The 16,396-nt window shown below is 35.4% G+C and overlaps 1 protein-coding gene across 2 annotated transcripts; it reads left to right on the forward strand.

Moving 5' to 3' along the window:
• Window positions 1-7,321: 7,321 nt before the first annotated feature.
• On the forward strand, window positions 7,322-10,096 carry LOC110489525 (elongin-C). Of its 2 annotated transcripts, XM_036945670.1 has the most exons (4): window positions 7,322-7,446; window positions 7,875-7,908; window positions 8,682-8,825; window positions 9,569-10,085. In XM_036945670.1, the coding sequence occupies exons 2-4, from the start codon at window positions 7,905-7,907 to the stop codon at window positions 9,757-9,759; spliced, it is 339 nt and encodes a 112-aa protein (XP_036801565.1). In that variant the 5' UTR covers window positions 7,322-7,446; window positions 7,875-7,904; the 3' UTR covers window positions 9,760-10,085. The 2 variants fall into 2 exon arrangements, with proteins under 2 accessions (XP_036801565.1, XP_036801564.1); XM_036945669.1 differs by lacking the exons at window positions 7,322-7,446; window positions 7,875-7,908; window positions 8,682-8,825 and adding an exon at window positions 8,939-9,161 and having other exon boundaries at window positions 9,569-10,096.
• The last annotated feature ends 6,300 nt before the right edge of the window (window positions 10,097-16,396 follow it).

Consider the following 16,396-nt stretch of genomic DNA (forward strand, 5'->3'; position numbering starts at 1 on the left):
AGTATAATGTGTTAGTATAATGTGTTAGTATAATGTGTTAGTAGTATAATATGTTAGTAGTATAATGTGTTAGTATAATGTGTTAGTAGTATAATGTGTTTGTAGTATAATGTGTTAGTAGTATAATGTGTTAGCAGTATAATGTGTTAGTATAATGTGTTAGTAGTATAATGTGTTAGTATAATAGGTTATTAGTATAATGTGTTAGTATAATGTGTTAGTAGTATAATGTGTTAGTATAATGTGTTAGTAGTATAATGTGTTAGTAGTATAATGTGTTAGTATTATAATGTGTTAGTAGTATAATATGTTAGTATAATGTGTTAGTATAATGTGTTAGTAGTATAATGTGTTAGTAGTATAATGTGTTAGTAGTATAATGTGTTAGTAGTATAATGTGTTAGTATAATGTGTTAGTAGTATAATGTGTTAGTAGTATAATGTGTTAGTAGTATAATGTGTTTGTAGTATAATGTGTTAGTATAATGTGTTAGTATAATGTGTTAGTAGTATAATGTGTTAGTAGTATAATGTGTTTGTAGTATAATGTGTTAGTAGTATAATGTGTTAGTATAATGTGTTAGTAGTATAATGTGTTAGTATAATGTGTTAGTAGTATACTGTGTTAGTAGTATAATATGTTAGTATAATGTGTTAGTAGTATAATGTGTTAGTATAATGTGTTAGTAGTACAATGTGTTAGTAGTATAATGTGTTAGTAGTATAATATGTTAGTAGTATAATATGTTAGTATAATGTGTTAGTAGTATAATGTGTTAGTAGTATAATATGTTAGTATAATGTGTTAGTAGTATAATGTGTTAGTAGTATAATATGTTAGTATAATGTGTTAGTAGTATAATGTGTTAGTATTATAATGTGTTAGTAGTATAATATGTTAGTATAATGTGTTAGTATAATGTGTTAGTAGTATAATGTGTTAGTATAATGTGAGATTATAATGTGTTAGTAGTATAATGTGTTAGTAGTATAATGTGTTAGTATAATGTGTTAGTAGTATAATGTGTTAGTAGTATAATGTGTTAGTAGTATAATATGTTAGTAGTATAATATGTTAGTATAATGTGTTAGTAGTATAATGTGTTAGTAGTATAATGTGTTAGTAGTATAATATGTTAGTATAATGTGTTAGTATAATGTGTTAGTAGTATAATGTGTTAGTAGTATAATGTGTTTGTAGTATAATGTGTTAGTAGTATAATGTGTTAGTATAATGTGTTAGTATAATGTGTTAGTATAATGTGTTAGTAGTATAATGTGTTAGTAGTATAATGTGTTTGTAGTATAATGTGTTAGTAGTATAATGTGTTAGTATAATTTGTTAGTATTATAATGTGTTAGTAGTATAATATGTTAATAGTATAATGTGTTAGTAGTATAATAAGTTAGTATAATGTGTTAGTAGTATAATGTGTTAGTAGTATAATATGTTAGTATAATGTGTTAGTATAATGTGTTAGTAGTATAATGTGTTAGTATAATGTGTTAGTATAATGTGTTAGTAGTATAATGTGTTAGTAGTATAATGTGTTAGTATAATGTGTTAGTAGTATAATGTGTTAGTATAATGTGTTAGTAGTATAATGTGTTAGTAGTATACTGTGTTAGTAGTATAATGTGTTAGTATAATGTGTTAGTATAATGTGTTAGTAGTATAATGTGTTAGTAGTATACTGTGTTAGTAGTATAATGTGTTAGTAGTATAATGTGTTAGCATAATGTGTTAGTATTATAATGTGTTAGTATAATGTGTTAGTAGTATAATGTGTTAGTAGTATAATGTGTTAGTAGTATAATGTGTTAGTATAATGTGTTAGTATAATGTGTTAGTATAATGTGTTAGTAGTATAATGTGTTAGTAGTATAATGTGTTTGTAGTATAATGTGTTAGTAGTATAATGTGTTAGTAGTATAATGTGTTTGTAGTATAATGTGTTAGTATAATGTGTTAGTAGTATAATGTGTTAGTATAATGTGTTAGTATAATGTGTTAGTAGTATAATGTGTTAGTAGTATAATGTGTTAGTATAATGTGTTAGTATAATGTGTTAGTATTATAATGTGTTAGTATAATGTGTTAGTAGTATAATGTGTTAGTAGTATAATGTGTTAGTAGTATAATGTGTTAGTAGTATAATGTGTTAGTATTATAATGTGTTAGTATAATGTGTTAGTAGTATAATGTGTTTGTATTATAATGTGTTAGTAGTATAATATGTTAGTATAATGTGTTAGTAGTATAATGTGTTAGTAGTATAATGTGTTAGTAGTATAATGTGTTAGTATAATGTGTTAGTATAATGTGTTAGTATTATAATGTGTTAGTATTATATTGTGTTAGTAGTATAATGTGTTAGTAGTATAATGTGTTAGTAGTATAATGTGTTATTATAATGTGTTAGTAGTATAATGTGTTAGTAGTATAATGTGTTAGTATAATGTGTTAGTATAATGTGTTAGTATTATAATGTGTTAGTATAATGTGTTTGTTTGTATTATAATGTGTTAGTATTATATTGTGTTAGTATAATGTGTTAGTATAATGTGTTAGTATAATGTGTTAGTAGTATAATGTGTTAGTATAATGTGTTAGTAGTATAATGTGTTAGTAGTATAATGTGTAAGTAGTATAATGTGTTAGTAGTATAATGTGTTAGTATTATAATGTGTTAGTATAATGTGTTAGTATAATGTGTTAGTAGTATAATGTGTTAGTATAATGTGTTAGTAGTATAATGTGTTAGTATAATGTGTTAGTAGTATATATAATGTGTTAGTATAATGTGTTAGTAGTATAATGTGTTAGTAGTATAATGTGTTAGTATAATGTGTTAGTATAATGTGTTAGTAGTATAATGTGTTACTATAATGTGTTAGTAGTATAATGTGTTAGTATAATGTGTTAGTATTATAATGTGTTAGTAATATAATGAGTTAGTATAATGTGTTAGTATTATAATGTGTTAGTAGTATAATGTGTTAGTATAATGTGTTAGTATTATATTGTGTTAGTATAATGTGTTAGTATTATAATGTGTTAGTAGTATAATGTGTTAGTAGTATAATGTGTTAGTATTATATTGTGTTAGTATAATGTGTTAGTAGTATAATGTGTTAGTATTATAATGTGTTAGTAGTATAATGTGTTAGTATAATGTGTTAGTATTATATTGTGTTAGTATAATGTGTTAGTAGTATAATGTGTTAGTATTATATTGTGTTAGTATAATGTGTTAGTAGTATAATGTGTTAGTATAATGTGTTAGTAGTATAATGTGTTATTATTATAATGCGTTATTATAATGTGTTATTATAATGTGTTATTATTATAATGTGTTAGTAGTATAATGTGTTAGTAGTATAATGTGTTAGTAGTATAATGTGTTAGTATAATGTGTTAGTAGTATAATGTGTTAGTAGTATAATGTGTTAGTAGTATAATGTGTTAGTAGTATAATGTGTTAGTATAATGTGTTAGTAGTATAATGTGTTAGTAGTATAATGTGTTAGTAGTATAATGTGTTAGTATTATAATGTGTTAGTAGTATAATGTGTTAGTATTATAATGTGTTAGTATAATGTGTTAGTAGTATAATGTGTTAGTAGTATAATGTGTTAGTATTAAAATGTGTTAGTAGTATAATGTGTTAGTATTATAATGTGTTAGTAGTATAATGTGTTAGTATTATAATGTGTTAGTATAATGTGTTAGTAGTATAATGTGTTAGTAGTATAATGTGTTAGTAATATAATGTGTTAGTATTATAATGTGTTAGTAGTATAATGTGTTAGTATTATAATGTGTTAGTATAATGTGTTAGTAGTATAATGTGTTAGTATAATGTGTTAGTAGTATAATGTGTTAGTAGTATAATGTGTTAGTATAATGTGTTAGTAGTATAATGTGTTAGTAGTATAATGTGTTAGTAGTATAATGTGTTAGTAGTATAATGTGTTAGTATAATGTGTTAGTATTATAATGTGTTAGTAGTATAATGTGTTAGTATAATGTGTTAGTATAATGTGTTAGTAGTATAATGTGTTAGTATTATAATGTGTTAGTATAATGTGTTAGTAGTATAATGTGTTAGTAGTATAATGTGTTAGTAATATAATGTGTTAGTATTATAATGTGTTAGTAGTATAATGTGTTAGTATTATAATGTGTTAGTATAATGTGTTAGTAGTATAATGTGTTAGTATAATGTGTTAGTAGTATAATGTGTTAGTAGTATAATGTGTTAGTATAATGTGTTAGTAGTATAATGTGTTAGTAGTATAATGTGTTAGTATAATGTGTTAGTATAATGTGTTAGTAGTATAATGTGTTAGTAGTATAATGTGTTAGTATAATGTGTTAGTATTATAATGTGTTAGTATAATGTGTTAGTAGTATAATGTGTTAGTAGTATAATGTGTTAGTAGTATACTGTGTTAGTATAATGTGTTAGTAGTATAATGTGTTAGTAGTATAATGTGTTAGTATAATGTGTTAGTATAATGTGTTAGTATAATGTGTTAGTATAATGTGTTAGTATAATGTGTTAGTAGTATAATGTGTTAGTAGTATAATGTGTTAGTAGTATAATGTGTTAGTATAATGTGTTAGTAGTATAATGTGTTAGTAGTATAATGTGTTAGTAGTATAATGTGTTAGTAGTATAATGTGTTAGTAGTATAATGTGTTAGTAGTATACTGTGTTAGTATAATGTGTTAGTAGTATAATGTGTTAGTAGTATAATGTGTTAGTAGTATAATGTGTTAGTAGTATAATGTGTTAGTAGTATAATGTGTTAGTATAATGTGTTAGTATAATGTGTTAGTAGTATAATGTGTTAGTATTATAATGTGTTAGTATAATGTGTTAGTAGTATAATGTGTTAGTAGTATAATGTGTTAGTATTATAATGTGTTAGTATAATGTGTTAGTAGTATAATGTGTTAGTATAATGTGTTAGTAGTATAATGTGTTAGTAGTATAATGTGTTAGTATAATGTGTTAGTAGTATAATGTGTTAGTAGTATAATGTGTTAGTATAATGTGTTAGTATAATGTGTTAGTAGTATAATGTGTTAGTAGTATAATGTGTTAGTATAATGTGTTAGTATTATAATGTGTTAGTATAATGTGTTAGTAGTATAATGTGTTAGTAGTATAATGTGTTAGTAGTATACTGTGTTAGTATAATGTGTTAGTAGTATAATGTGTTAGTAGTATAATGTGTTAGTATAATGTGTTAGTATAATGTGTTAGTATAATGTGTTAGTAGTATAATGTGTTAGTAGTATAATGTGTTAGTAGTATAATGTGTTAGTAGTATAATGTGTTAGTAGTATAATGTGTTAGTAGTATAATGTGTTAGTAGTATACTGTGTTAGTATAATGTGTTAGTAGTATAATGTGTTAGTAGTATAATGTGTTAGTAGTATAATGTGTTAGTAGTATAATGTGTTAGTAGTATAATGTGTTAGTAGTATAATGTGTTAGAATAATGTGTTAGTATAATGTGTTAGTAGTATAATATGTTAGTAGTATAATGTGTTAGTAGTATAATGTGTTAGTAGTATAATGTGTTAGTATTATAATGTGTTAGTATAATGTGTTAGTAGTATAATATGTTAGTAGTATAATGTGTTAGTAGTATAATGTGTTAGTAGTATACTGTGTTAGAATAATGTGTTTGTAGTATCAGATGTATCAGATGATCCACTCAGGCTCTAACTGAGAACCATGCTAAACTGTACATGAGACATGATCAATCTGTAACAATATGATGAGGGAATGAGATACAGTATGAATCATGTTCTACAAAGTAGAACACACACACACACAAGTGCACACACACACACACACACACACACACACACACACACACACACACACACGAGAGAGGACAGTGACACACACACTCCATCTCTCTCTCTCTCTGTCTTTCACACGTGTATGTCGCACTTACTAAAGTCAGGTCGCTGACTTGGCTAGTATGGGTGATCCACACTCATCATGACTAAGGTCACACTTTCCTGTTTGACACGCTCAGCAGATCCCTGCCAACCTATCCACCTGTAACCCACACTATCACTCTCACTCCATATCCCTCTCTCTCTCTCTCTCTCTCTATGTGTCTCTCTCTCTCTCTCTCTCTCTGTCTCTCTCTCTCTCTCTGTCTCTCTCTCTCTCCCTTTCTCTCTCTTCCTCGCTCTCACTCTCTCTTTCTCTCTACCTCGCCCTCTCGCTCTGTCTCTACTCTCTCTCGCTCTACCTCTTCCTCTCTCTCTCTTTCTACCCTCTCTGTCTCACTCTCTCTCTCTACCCTCTCTCTCTCATTACTTCTCTCTCTCTCAGCCAACACACACATTGACAATTCAAAGTGCTCTATTGGTCTGACAAGTATAAATATCTTATCAGTACAAATACACAAAACAACACTGATATAAACCTAGGTACAGATGTCATACACACATTCACCACCACCACCCTCTCTCTCTCTCTGTCTTCTCTCTCTTTCTCTCTCTTTCAGGCCTATGTTGATAAGGCCTGTGGTAGGGCAGGGGGCTGTTGGGGTGTGTGTCTGTCCGCCAGCAGTTGCTGTCCCCTGTCAGGACTAGGGCTGACAGGCCTGAACAGCAGTGCCAGCGCTACATTAGCGTGTTAGCCTAGCCAGACCAAAGGTACGTCCTAAAATGGCACCCTATTCCCTTTATAGTGCACTACTTTTGACCAGGGCCCATAGGGCATAGTGCACTACTTTTGACCAGGGCCCATAGGGCATAGTGCTCTGTGTAGGGAATAGGGTGCCATTTAGGATGGAGACCAAGCCTTCTGAATGGAGCAGCAGTCTAAGGCGCCCCCTGGAGAGACAGTTGGGTTAACAATCCTATCTTGCACTGCACCAGTTTAGTATAATTATTGAAATTGAAATTAAACAAACTTCGATTAATCATATCGATGGCCCAATGAAGGATAATTCCCTCTAACCGTATGGAAACATCTACTATAACGAAATATTATTATACTACTTCCTTTGCAGTGTTGCTGCTATTGTTGTTGTTCTGTGACGTTTTTGTACTACTGCTTTTTTTCCACAGAGCTGCGGTGTCGCCCCATTCTACATTGCAAAACCATGCAACAGATATCTTGAAAATGAAGGTAAAAAAGTCAGGAAACCCTATAAATGTTTTGCTTTGTTAAATGCACCTCTATTAAACCTTGAAAATATTTGATACATTCCACCACCAGATTAGATTTATTTATGTCAACCTTAAACAAATGTCAGACCAGAACCAATGTAAGCGGGAACTTGTATCACCTATTGTGCGGTATCCTCCGGATTGAATTACAGACGCGCAACACTATTTAGCGGAACCGTTTCCTGTGTCAAAATATCTTGCTAGCCGACACCTCAACATTCAACTATTGTGTGGTAATGAACATAATTATATTTTTGTTATGATACTATATCACTAATATCGCATAAATCTCTATATTGTAAGATGTATTTGTCATCGGAATATATAGCTGTATTTTTGGTACCTTGATTGTTTGTCCAACTGGAAGGTAACGACTGGTTAGCCAGCTAGCTAACATAGCTACCTTCTGATAGCTTGGTGCTTCAGCTGTTTTAACGGGTAGGGGTTAGATCATGGGCGCGTCTCCGATTCAGGCTTTCAACTATTTGAGGGATGCCATGTAAAATATATAAAAAATATGTAACGCGTTTAGCTACCAAATAAAATGCTACAGTGTTTGTTATTAATTAGCCAGCTAACGGTATCTAGCCAGCCACCTGCAATTAGACATTTTGAAGTGTGACCATAGTGATTTTTAACAGAAGTCGTCTGTTTGTTTCAGGGACAAGAGTTTTTCGATTTTGAAGATAACATGGGTGAGTGGAATTGTTCAGTTGACATGTTTCAATGTTTGTTGTCAAGATAATGAATGACAAAATGGCACCTCGTGGAAAAAAGAATTACTCGCAGAGAGAGCAAGGCGAGAGGGATAACTGGGCCCAAAATCTATATTCTCCAGCAGGTAGCAGTATCGTGTTTTTTTTTTTTTAAGGTGTCTTATTGCTTATTTGCTAAAATAAAAGTTGTACTGCCATCCAGGACCTCTATACCAGGCGGTGTCAGAGGATGTCCCTAAGAAGTGTCAGACTCCAGCCACCCCAGTCAAAGAATGTTCTCTCTGCTACCGCACGGCAAGCGGTACCGGAGCGCATATATGACTAATCAAATTTGATTTGATCTTGCCTTCCATTTAAGAAATGTTTCTCCATTGTTGCACCGGCCACTTGAGTGTCTGGTTAATATAATGGATAATGCAAAAAATTACCAACAAATTGAAATTAGGGTTTTATTTTACCTTTTTTTATTTAACTAGGCAAGTCAGTTAACTAAATCTTATTTTCAATGACGGCATAGGAACAGTGGGTTAACTGCCTTGTTCAGGGGTAGAACGACAGATTTTTACCTTGTCGGCTCGGGGATTCAATCTTGCAAACTTTCGGTTATTAGTCCAACGCTCTAACCACTAGGCTACCCTGCCGCCTCTACGCTCTAACCACTAGGCTACCCTGCCGCCTCTACGCTCTAACAACTAGGCTACCTTGCCACCCCAGTTTCAGCAGTCTTACTTTTGCCTCTGCCCCCTCATTAGATGGTGAAGAGAAGACCTACGGTGGCTGTGAGGGCCCAGATGCCATGTATGTGAAGCTGATCTCTTCTGATGGCCATGAATTCATAGTGAAGAGGGAACACGCCTTGACTTCAGGGACCATCAAAGCCATGTTGAGTGGACCAGGTAAGCCCTTGACTTCAGGGACCATCCAAGCCATGTTGAGTGGACCAGGTAAGCCCTTGACTTCAGGGACCATCCAAGCCATTTTGAGTGGACCAGGTAAGCCCTTGACTTCAGGGACCATCCAAGCTATGTTGAGTGGACCAGGTAAGCCCTTGACTTCAGGGACCATCCAAGCCATGTTGAGTGGACCAGGTAAGCCCTTGACTTCAGGGACCATCCAAGCTATGTTGAGTGGACCAGGTAAGCCCTTGACTTCAGGGACCATCAAAGCCATGTTGAGTGGACCAGGTAAGCCCTTGACTTCAGGGACCATCAAAGCCATGTTGAGTGGACCAGGTAAGCCCTTGACTTCAGGGACCATCAACGCCAGGTAAGCAGTGTTTGATTTAGCAAAGATTGTGCCTGGTGCTGGTCTACCAACTCAGTGGCCTAGTGGTTAGTGTCTGCTCTGAGATTGGAAGGTTGAGAGTTTGATCCCTGGCCGAGTCATACCAAAGTCTTTTTAAAATGGGAAACGGTGCTTGGCACTCAGCATTAAGGGGTAAGACCCTTGCGATAGATTCGTGTCCTGTCCAGGAGATGTATATCAAGCTGCATCACATGACAACAAAAAAACAGGTTTCTCATCTAGCTCCTATCTAAACTCTGATTTGGATGAGTGGGCCAGGAGGTAAGCAGACATTCAGGATAATGTGTTGGGGATTTACATCATCCTAATGTGTCACTTCTCCCTTTTTCTCCAGGTCAGTTTGCAGAGAATGAAACCAACGAAGTGAACTTCAGAGAGATCCCCTCCCATGTCCTGTCCAAGGTGTGCATGTACTTCACCTACAAGGTCCGCTACACCAACAGCTCCACGGAAATCCCAGAGTTCCCCATCGCCCCTGAGATCGCCCTGGAACTACTCATGGCTGCAAACTTCTTGGATTGTTAAAAACTTCAAAAGAAATGTAGCAGTGTAAAACCTTTTTTTTTTTTGACTATTTAACTTGTTGCTTCAGATATAAAAACAAAAGTGAATGATGAGTAAGTTGTGTCAGTATGTCAAATGTTTTTTTTGTTTTGGTTTGTTTTGCACCATGTTTTGTCTACATTCTGGTAGTAAAGATTTGAATCTTAATCTAATAAACTGATATGGCTGCTCTAGAATGTGACAAAGTGGCTTCCCCTCACCCCCTCCCTCCCCCCGTTGTCGTACCCAATCATTCCTTTACCTCCCCACCACAATAAAGTATGCCTGAGTGTTTTGGTGCCAAATGGCTCCCCTTTTATGTTTAGTGTTTACAGCTTTTTTTTTTTTTTTTTTTACATTGAATTAGAACAGAATAGATATTGAAGGTCTGTTGGCCTGGTTTATATTCATTAGTGCACATTAGCAAACCATGTCAAAAATGGTTTACGATGAAAACGGGTTTCTTATAGGGCCGTGGTCGGGTAGTCCTTCCCCTGTTTCAGTCCATATACCCGTGGTCGGGTAGTCCTTCCCCTGTTTCAGTCCATATTTATCCAGTTAGGTTCTAGTGGACACAAGCCTGGCAGAATAGTCTAACCTAATATAAAGGTGTTGTTCCCCTGGGCCATCAACCTCTAGGAGTTCAGTTATCTGTTCCTGATAATGTGTTCATAGGGTCATACTGGTGTGATGGTATATGGAGTACCCATCCATAGACAGGGTCATGTCGCACGCCTCCAGTAAAGAGTGGACTCGGTTTTTGCGTTTTAGATAATAAAATAACATGGGCAGGGTGGACCTGATCCCAGATCAGCACTGCTTCTCTGAGACGCTAGATGGATACGGGCCGATGAGTATCTGCCCACATAAAACCTCAGGTATCGAGGCAGACTAATACAGTCAACTACCTTTATGTCTGATGACTCCATTGACAAAATAATATAATGACGATGGATCACATCTCTTTATTACATCAGAGAGAAGACCAGTGGAGGCTGGTGTGCGGAGATATAGGAGGATGGGTTCATTGAAATTGCTGGTATGGAATTTATGGAACGGAACTTCTGTGTGTTTGATGTCTTTGATACCGGCCCATATATTCCATGACAATGAGCCGGTCCTCCTATGCTTCCTCTCACCAGCCTCCATAGGTGAAGACACTGTTCAACATTGTAGTAATGTTCTCCCTCATAGGAGAAGAGAGAGTGTTTTTTTTTCTTCCCCCTGCACTAATTTCACTGAAGCCTCTTAGACATCTGACCAGCGCTCCTGACTCTTTCTCATCACAGGAGAGGCTGTGCGTATGACCTTAAAAGGTCCTCAACAACGTTGGGAGTCACATTATCTGGCTGTCTCTGCAAAAACACAGCTGGCATAGTGCCTTAAGAAATTATTCCCTAGACCTTTTCAACATTATGTTGTGTAACAGCCTGAATAGAAAATAGATTACATTTAGATTTGTGTCACTGGCCTACACACATCACCCCCATAAAGTCAAAGTGGAACACAAGCATTTTTCTACACCCGCAATAACATCTGCTAAATATGTGTATGCGACCAATAACATCTGTTAAATATGGACCAATAACATCTGCTAAATATGTGTATCCGACCAATAAAATACGATTTGATTTGGAATAAATTTTAATAATTAATTATACATGAAATGTCTCGAGTTAATAAAGTATTCAACTCCTTTGTTATGGTAAACCTAAAGTTCAGGAGTAAAAATGTGCTTTAACAATTCACATAAGTTGCATGGACATAATCGTATTGTACAATAATATTGTTTAACATGAGTTTTGAATGACTACCTCATATCTGTACCCCACACATATCTATTATTATTATCTATTATCTGTGAGGTCCCTCAGTCGTGCCGTGAATTTCAAAAACAGATTCAACCACAAAGACCAGGGAGGTTTTCCAATGCCTCGCAAAGAAGGACACCTGTTGGTAGATGGGTAAAAAAAAATAATAGTACACATGTAATATCCCTTTGAGCATGGTGAAGTTATTAATTACACTTTGGATGGTGTATCAATACGCCCAGTCACTACAAAGATACAGGCGTCCTTTCTAACTCAGTTGCCAGAGAGGAAGGAAACTGCTCAGGGTTTTAACAAATGAGGCCAATGGTGACTTAAAAACTGTCAAGAGTTTAATGGCTGTGATAGGAGAAAACTGAGGATGGATCAACAACATTGTAGTTACTCCACAATACTAACTTAGTTGACAGAGGGAAAAGGAGGAAACCTGTACAGAATAAAAAATATTCCAAAACATGCATCCTGTTTGCAACAAGTCAAAAATATTGGCAAAGCAATTACCTTTCTGTCCTTAAAACAAATGTTTATGTTTGGGGCAAATCCAACACATTACTGAGTACCACTCTCCATATTTTCAAGAATAGTGGTGGCTGCATCATGTTATGGGTATGCTTATAATTGTTAAAGACTGGAGAGTTTTATGGGCATAAAAAAATAAATAAAATGGAGCTAAGCACAGGAACAATCCTAGAGGAAAACCTGGTTCAGTCTGCTTTCCACCAGACACTGGGAGATGAATTCACCTTTCAGCAGGACAATAGCCTAAAACACAAAGGCAAAAATCTACACCTGGAGTTGCTTACAAGGAAGAAGGTTCCTCAGTGGCCGAGTTATAGTTTTAACTTAAATCTACTTGAAAATCTATGGCAAGACCTGAAAACTGTTGTCTAGCAAAAATCAACAACCAATTTGACAGAGCTTGAAGAATTTTCATAAAATAACAGGTAAATGTTGCACAATACAGGTGTGGAAAGCTCTTACAGCTGCAAACCATAAGCCAAAGGTGCTTCTAAAATGTATTGTAGATACTTACAGTACCAGTGAAACGTTTGGACACACCTACCTATTCATCCAATGGTTTTTCTTTATGTTTTACTATTTTCTACGTTGTAGAATAATAGTGAACACATCAACACTATGAAATAACACACATGGAATCATGTAGTAATGAAAAAAGTGTTAAGCAAATTCAAAATATATTTAATATTTTAGATTCTTCAAAGTAGCCACCCTTTGCCATAAATGACAGCTTTGCACACTCTTGACATTCTCTCCACCAGCTTCTCCTGGAATGCTTTTCCAACAGTCTTGAAGGAGTTCCCACATATGCTGAATACTTGTTGGCTGCTTTTCCTTCATTCTGCGGTCCAACTCATCCCAAACCATCTCAATTGGGTTGAGGTCGGGTGATTGTGGAGGCCAGGTCATCTGATGCAGCACTCCATCACTCTCCTTGGTCAAATAGCCCTTACACAGCCTAGAGGTGTGTTGGGTCATTGTCCTGTTGAAAAACAAATGATAGTCCCACTAAGCACAACCCAGATGGGATGGCGTATCGCTGTAGAATGCTATGGTAGCCAGACTGGTAAAGTGTGCCTTGAATTCTAAATATATCACAGACAGTATCACTAGCAAAGCACCATCACACCTCCTCCTCCGTGCTTCATGGTGGGAACCACGAACCACATAAGTGGAGAGCATCCGTTCATCTACTCTGCATCTCACAAAGACACGGCAGTGGAACCAAAAATCTCAAATTTGGACTCATCAGACGAAAGGACAGATTTCCACCGGTCTAATGTCCATTGCTAATGTTTCTTGGCCCAAGCAAGTCTCTTCTTCTATTTGGTGTCCTTTAGTAATTGTTTCTTTGCAGCAATTCGAACATGAAGGCCTGATTCAATTAGTCTCCTCTGAGCAGTTGATGTTGAGATGTGTCTGTGAAGCATTTATTTGGCCTGCAATTTCTGAGGCAGGTAACTCTAATGAACGTATCCTCTGCAGCAGAGGTAACTCTGGGTCTTCCTTTCCTGTGATGGTCCTCATGAGAGACAGTTTCATCATAGAGCTTGACGGTTTTTGCGATAAACTTTAAAACTTTAAAAGTTATTGAAATGTTCCGTATTGACTGATCTTCATGTCTTAAAGTAAAGATAGACTGTCGTTTCTCTTTGCTTATTTGAGCAGTTCTTGCCATGATGTATATTTGTGTTTTTACCAAATAAAACTATCTTCTGTATACCAGCCCTACCTTGTCACAACACAACTGATTGGCTCAAATGCAATAAAAAGGAAAGAAATTCCACAAATTAACTTTTAACAAGGCACACCTGTTAATTGAAATGCATTCCAGGTGACTACTTCATGAAGCTGGTTGAGAGAACGCCAAGAGTATGCAAAACTGTCATCAAGGCAAAGGGTGGCTACTTTGAAGAATCTCAAATATAAAATATATTTTGATTTGTTTAACACTTTTTTGGTTACAACATGATACCTTACATGTTATTTCATAGTGTTGATGTCTTTTTTTTAAACCCTTGAATGAGTAGGTGTGTCCAAATGTGTGACTGGTACTGTATGTAAATTAGATATTTCTCTAATTCATTTTCCAAAAATGTTCTGAAATGTCGAAAACATGTTCACTTTGTGAATATGGGGTATTATGTGTCTATTTAATCCATTTTGAATTGGCTGTAACATGGCAAAATGTGGAATAAGGAAAGGGGTATGAATACTTTCTGAAGGCACGGGGACTGATCGTTTTATTTTAATTTAGTTTAACCTTTATTTAACTAGGCAAGTCAGTTAAGAACAAATTTCTTATTTACAATGACGGTCTACCGAAATGCAAAAGGCCTCCTCCGGGGTTTGGGTTAAAAATACAAATCAATAAAATAAAAATATAGGACAAAACACACATCACAACAAGAGAGACAACACAACACTACATAAAGAGAGACCTAAAGATGACAACATAGCATGGCAGCAACACAACATGACAACAGCATGGTAGCAACACAACATGACAACAACATGGTAGCAACACAACATGGCAGCAGCACAACATGGTAGCAACACAACATGACAACAACATGGTAGCAACACAACATGACAACACACCATAATAGCAACACAACATGACAACAACATGGTAGCAACACAACATGACAACAACATGGTAGCAACAAAACATGACAACACAGCATGGTAGCAACACAACATGACAACAACATGGTAGCAATACAACATGACAACAACATGGTAGCAACACAACATGACAACAACATGGTCGCAACACAACATGACAACCCAGCATGGTAGCAACATGACAACAACATGGTAGCAACACAACATGACAACACACCATGATAGCAACACACCATGACAACAACATGGCAGCAACACAACATGACAACACACCATGGTAGCAACACAACATGACACCAAAATGGTAGCAACACAACATGACAACAACATGGTAGCAACACAACATGACAACCCAGCATGGTAGCAACACAACATGACAACCCAGCATGGTAGCATCACAACATGGTAACATCACAACATGACTTCAACATGTTAGCAACACAACATGACAACAACATGGCAGCAGCACAACATGACAACAACATGGTAGCATCACAACATGACAACAACATGGTAGCAACACAACATGACAACAACATGGTAGCAACACAACATGACAACAACATGGTAGCAACACAACATGACAACCCAGCATGGTAGCAACACAACATGACAACCCAGCATGGTAGCATCACAACATGGTAACATCACAACATGACTTCAACATGTTAGCAACACAACATGACAACAACATGGCAGCAGCACAACATGACAACAACATGGTAGCATCACAACATGACAACAACATGGTAGCAACACAACATGACAACAACATGGTAGCAACACAACATGACAACAACATGGTAGCAACACAACATGACAACCCAGCATGGTAGCAACACAACATGACAACCCAGCATGGTAGCATCACAACATGGTAGCATCACAACATGACAACAACATGTTAGCAACACAACATGACAACAACATGGCAGCAGCACAACATGACAACAACATGGTAGCATCAACATGGCAGCAGCACAACATAACAACAGCATGGCAGCAGCACAACATAACAACAGCATGGCAGCAGCACATAACATGGTACAAACATTGTTGGGCAGAGACAACAGGACAAAGGGGCCCGTGAAGTGAAGAGAATATTCACAGCGAACACACTGGTTCATCCAGAGAAATCTATGTTCAGAATGAAAAATAACCATATCTGGGAATTTGTGCTAAAAAAATGTATCTCTGTGTGCTGACTGAGGTATGATTATCGTGTTGGTAGGCTGGCATTCAACAGCCTGTTGTTACAACCATCAATGCTCTTCACTGTTCCGCACATAAAATTGGTTATGATTTATCTCCAGGAAAATCTGTGGAATCTGAGAAACAGTTTGAAAGGGCCCTTTATTTCACTGACACTACTAGAGGTCATTGGCCTTCAGTTATCTTTTTTTCCCCCAACGCCGTGCTGGCTTGTCTCTAACCCCTCTGTGACACCGCCAATTCACATTTTCGATTAAACTGCGCTTACTCTGAATTCATTCGAGCATCTTTGGTTCTATTTTCTGTCCTCCGGACACAGTACTGGGAAGGGCAACACTGTTTTCAGTGCATTCATTTCTGTTTTGTTTTGTGAACACAACCCCCCCCCCAGCCCATGTGACGACATGAGGCCGTAGCGTCGTCCTGATGCA

The sequence above is a fragment of the Oncorhynchus mykiss genome, chromosome 15 (genome assembly GCF_013265735.2).
Source record: "Oncorhynchus mykiss isolate Arlee chromosome 15, USDA_OmykA_1.1, whole genome shotgun sequence".
Taxonomy (NCBI): domain Eukaryota; kingdom Metazoa; phylum Chordata; class Actinopteri; order Salmoniformes; family Salmonidae; genus Oncorhynchus; species Oncorhynchus mykiss.